Source organism: Cydia amplana, chromosome 1 (genome assembly GCF_948474715.1).
Source record: "Cydia amplana chromosome 1, ilCydAmpl1.1, whole genome shotgun sequence".
NCBI lineage: Eukaryota > Metazoa > Arthropoda > Insecta > Lepidoptera > Tortricidae > Cydia > Cydia amplana.
In genome coordinates this window covers 27,939,413-27,945,075 of record NC_086069.1, presented here as the reverse complement: position 1 = coordinate 27,945,075, position 5,663 = coordinate 27,939,413, and the positions used below count along the sequence as shown (strand labels likewise).

At 40.0% G+C, this 5,663-nt stretch overlaps 1 protein-coding gene across 1 annotated transcript; it reads right to left on the bottom strand.

The window, feature by feature from the left end:
- Window positions 1–1,299: 1,299 nt before the first annotated feature.
- On the bottom strand, window positions 1,300–2,202 carry LOC134651446 (peptidoglycan recognition protein-like). The gene has a single exon (XM_063506592.1). The coding sequence runs from the start codon at window positions 2,200–2,202 to the stop codon at window positions 1,300–1,302; it is 903 nt and encodes a 300-aa protein (XP_063362662.1).
- Between the last annotated feature and the right edge of the window lie 3,461 nt (window positions 2,203–5,663).

Here is a 5,663-nt window from a genome sequence, read left to right as displayed (position 1 = left end):
AAAAATTATAAACTAAAATTAAAAACTACAACTAACTACAATAACGATAACAAAAATTATAAAGAAAAAATAAATATTATAATATCGTTGATTTTTGAGTTTGAATAGTTTATATAGGCTGAGTACTGGGTACACAGAGGCTGCTTACTGGATTTTGGAGGCTGACTACTGGAGAAAAGTGCCACTTTTTGTTTAAACTTAATTAGAGATATTATAAAGAGGATTGTTATTTTTTTTAATATTTTGTTTTAAAACTATGATAAACAATTGATCTAACCATGTCATTTGTTTAATTATCCGACTAATCCTGTAGAAATGCCGAACGTTCAAACTTAAAAAAGTCGTTATAAGGCTGACTACTGGTGCCTTTACCCTACATTCGCAGCGCTGATAAGTGATAACAGGGCCGATTACATGTCGCGGGCGAGCGTAAACAATGATGACTCGGCTGCCGGCGCGGGCCGAACAAGGGGGGTACCCAGGACTGGCCTTACGTGCACTAAAAATGGTACTAGTTCAGCGGTGTCACTCACGAATTCGAGCCAATTGTGTAGTTGAAACCAACCTTGTCGCATCACGACTCCCTCGGCTGTGGTTGGTCCTTGTGAACTGGTTTACGAAGGTTCTGCACCCATTTCTTCGCCCGCACGGCAGTAGCAGCGTAGGAACGTTGCGGGGTTAACGTACTTACTTTCGCGTGACATGCGCGTCTCTGGTGATGTATTTGGTTAGTTTGCCAAGTGTCTGGAAGAGTAAGTGCCTTGGCACTGCAAATATCGTCTTCACTGAAACCAGATTTGCAGATCGTCCTGATGCTGACTTCTTCCATGGTGTCGATGGCATTCTGCAATCTGTATGAACGCCGTAACTCACTCGCAATGAGTTATTGCGAATCCATTGCGCAAAATACGTGGCAGCGACACAAGTCGTAAGAATACATTCGATTTTATGCAGTGAGACGCGTCCAATTTCAAGCGCACATCACACTGCACTGCATATTATATAATATTATTATATAGTTAATATATTTTTGGTAGTACAAAAGTCATATGTTAATCATCAAACAATCATTAACTAATCTATCTATCTATCTATCTAATACCTTTAAACGAGCAATTCTTGTTTATTTATATATATATATTTCGGGGATCTCGGAAACGGCTCTAACGATTTCGATGAAATTTGCTATATGGGGGTTTTTGGGGGCGAAAAATCGATCTAACTAGGTCTTATCTCTGGGAAAACGCGCATTTTCGAGTTTTTTATGTTTTCCGAGCGAAGCTCGGTCACCCAGATATTTCATAAATGATAAGGTAAACCCAATTTATTGTATATCGCCTCACAGTTCATGCCCCTAAAGCTGTGGGTTCTCTCGTAGTGGTGAAAGTTCTGTAAAGCGCGGTAGAGGTTGCTCCCAGGGCTCTTGGTGTCCTGGACGTCCACAGCTGGCAGGATGGTGTAGTCAGGGCGGAGGAAGCCCAGGGCCACGCCGTCTTCCAGCAGCATGTTGAACCGCTGCAGCTGCAGGTCGCTCACGCGGCTGTGGACGGGCAGCTCTTCACTGTAGTTTCCTATAAAAGCCACGCCGAGGGAGCACCGATTGTAGCCATACGTGTGCGCGCCCTCCCGGTTCCAACCGCGGCCTTGGTACACGCGCCCGTCGTTGCCGATCAAGTAGTTGTACGGTATATCGTAGCCGAGATCCTTCGAATCCAAGTAGTACCTCTGTAAACTGCGCAGCACCGTGGCGCAGTTGGTGAACCGGTGGCATTCGGGGCCGACGGTGTGTTGCACCACCACCAGCTTGAGCGGCGCGAATCGTGCCACCGTGGTGTTGTCCGTGTGGTCGCGCGCCAGCCAGTCTTCGCGGGTGATGTTCCACTCGTGAGGGGCTCTGTCGGCGATGTTGAACTCGCCGCTCTTGAACACGAGCGAGAAGTAGAGTATGAGCGTCGTGCACAGCACCAGCACGAGTGAGGCGCACGCACATGAGAGGCTTAAGAACACGTAAAGCCGGCATGAGTACGCCTTTCCCAACTCAGTTTTCTCCGCGTTCGTGACCGAGATGAACTTGGGGCCGATATTCGTGGTGAATATCTGGGCTGGTGGCCTGGTTGCCGTCCGGACCAACCGCTCCGTGGGTGGCCCGGACACCACTGCCATCTCCAAGACGGACATGCCCTGGTCACTGGGCGACCCCATGAGTTTAAGTATTCACAATGATTCACACACACTGTCTCTGCACCGGTCTCAGAACGCGTCTGACTTCACTCCGGCGATAAACTTAATCTACGCGAAACTCTGTTTCAAAGATATTCATTTACTATCTCCTTTGATATTGGTTTGTTATGCCTCCGTGAACGAAAGTGATTGTCGAATACTAATAAAGATATTCTAGGTACGTAATTGCATTTGTCTTGAAACTCACCATTATATATTTAAAAAATAAATAAAAATCGTTTATTTCCGAAAAATATTCACTTGGATACAGTTTTTACTGACCTCCACACTAGGCAATGCCTGTCCCGTGGAGGAGAGAGTGATAATATAAATACAGTAATGCTAGTAAAACGAGTAACAATTTTTAAATAAATTATTACAGAAAGTATTATTAGAGAACTGAAATAGGTAAGTAGTATGTATTAATTTAAGAACAATACGACGAGTTTGTTACGGTACTAAAGCCTTTATAAAGTTCAAGAAATTGCATGCATATTGCATGGGATTTTGGTTATTACGTTACGGTATTTAGTAGAATAACTGAATTAATTGTACTCTGTAATTAGAACTACATATATCGAATACTTGTTGCATGCAAGTTCTTGATCCGTCTAAAGGAGGCTTTAGTGTAGATAAAGTGGTTTAATGAGTGATAAGGTTTAATATTAAATTAGCGTTGTTGTTTTTGTGCCAGTGTTCACTTGATAAGAAAGTAAGTAGGTCTCCGCCATGAATCTAGTATTTTAACTGTATCAGGCATGAGGGGCGGGGGAAAATGACCGAACGGGGGAAATGACGGATAGTCTTATATATGTATCTTTCAGTGGGAGTAGCATCGAATTGTCAGTCTCAATTTTTTTTTATTCCCCACCATAAATTTATATGGATTATCGTGCATGGGCGACAAATAGATTCAACCAATCATCCAATCCACCAATCAGTGTCGCATTGCCTATGTTTTGTCCCTCACGGATGCACGCGTATACCACATCTATTAGGATCCTACCATCTATGGTCTCCGCGAATAAGTATTTGGCGAGCCCTGCTGCGCTAAATATATCGTTAATAAGGTAATTCACTAGTACTAGCACCCAAAAGAAAGGGATGAATAGGTATAATTTTTTGTTCTTATTTACCGACAAAGTAGGTTTACCAGATTATACATTAGGTCTCGCAAATTAGTGAGCCGATTTGCCATCAGACGGCGCTGTACACCAGTATTATACATACTTCTAAAAAAATCTGATCAAAAATCTTTCGTGTTTGTTGCTTAAAACAATTAAAAGTTTCTACGGATCCCTCAGTGCGCGAGTTAAATAAACTCGCACTTGAACGGTTTTTTCTTGAGCGTTACCTCTTTAAGTATTTATTACTAACTTTATATTACTGTATTCTACATTTATAAGTAGATAACAACTCTTTTTCTTGCTTAGACCTTGGAGCATATAATCAAACGGAGACGCCATGTCTGTAATTTTCTGTACAAAACAGTCTGCCGATTTTTGCGGGGGAGGGGAACGTCAAATGTATGCGTAACGTAAAAATAGCCATGTCAGATAAACGTCAGTCCATACATTGTGTATGACCGTTGGCCGCCTATTTTCGACAGAGGGGAAAGCCTGTTAATGGCTACTCCGTTTAGTTGTATCCTCCAAGGCTTAGACTGATTTTTTAAACTGGTATTTACTCAGATTATAATCATTTAGGTCAATTTATTTTAATGAGCCCTCGTTTAAAGATTATTATATTTTTCCTGGCTCGCTCCAATTGACAGACAATTTGCCAAAACTTGAAGTCGAGGAAAATTTCGCGATCTCATATTTCGCTCGTCGAGGATACACAAATAAAAATGAAATCCTGTAGAAATTCAGATTGGAGTTGATATCTGCGAGTCGTTTATATAGGACTGTATTTTTATAGACGTATATCTGAGTAGATATCTCATGTAGCTGCGGTAACAGAGTGGTATGCATGTAATACAGGCATAAAACATACCTATGGCATAATACAGCGTCTGAACCCTGGATTGATGTAGGTAAATGTAGGTATGAAATATCATTCATTAAATTAGTCGTTTATTTTCAGTTAAAAATAATACAATGCATGCAAACACAATTTATATCGACAATTCGTTAGATAAATTGTACGTATTTAAATGTCAAAAGAAAATAAGTAAAAAAAAAACAAGAGAAATATAAGAGAGAACACCTATAAAAAGAGTGCATTTTATTCGGTAATATACAAAAGCGACTTATTCCAATAAGGCCTAGTTTGAAACTTTTGGAAGGTATAGTAAATTCAATGTATATGTATATTTCATATGTATATATTTTTAAATCTAATTTCTATTACACCTTATGTGTATAATTGCATGAATTCTATAGTAATTTAAATTGTATTTCTTTTTCCTTATTTTCTCGTAATGCATGTTAATTATAAGATGTAATTTTTTTTAAAAGATGTGTCCCGCCGAGTTTGTTGCCGGTCCCATATTGGGATACCCTCCTCCAATTGAGGGGGGATTTAAATCTTCTCGGGGCAGAGGTTTAGGGTTGACGTTCATAAGCGCATTGTAATTATGCCTACTTGAATAAACTATCTTTTATCTTTTTAGGGTTCCGTACCCAAAGGGTAAAAAACGGGACCCTATTACTAAGACTTCGCTGTCCGTCCGTCCGTCCGTCCGTCTGTCACCAGGCTGTATCTCACGAACCGTGATAGCTAGACAGTTGAAATTTTCACAGATGATGTATTTCTGTTGCCGCTATAACAACAAATACTAAAAACAGAATAAAATAAAGATTTAAGTGGGGCTCCCATACAACAAACGTGATTTTTGACCGAAGTTAAGAACTTGGATGGGTGACCGTTTTTTTTGCTTGTTTTGCTCTATTTTTTGTTGATGGTGCGGAACCCTCCGTGCGCGAGTCCGACTCGCACTTGGCCGGTTTTTTTATCTTATCTTATCAATGTCAACAGAAGAAGTGCTACAATGGGGAGAAGGACCATCGCGTAGATGTACCTACATGTACTTAATGTTATGTGATTTATGTGTAGGTATACCTATACAATACTGTGTTAATAAATTCAAATGAATATACGAATAAATAATAATATGAATATGAATGACCGATGGCTGAAACTATAGAATTTCTGATAAAGTAAATAAATCATCTGTACATACATCATTTTCAGTCAGGTTTGTTACACGTAATCCAAACAAAATAGTATATGAAATGCGTGACAAACCTAACAAAAGTTCAGCAGCTTTTTGAATAATAATAATCACCAATCAGCTATAATTATATCTATCTATCAAAAGTAATCTTGATTTTGAACAACCTAAGTTTAAGTCTTCATGTCGACCATGTCTCACGTGAGTGGTCTAGTCGACATATATCTGTGTGCATAAGGTATATTGTCTACAATATCCAGGCCTCCGG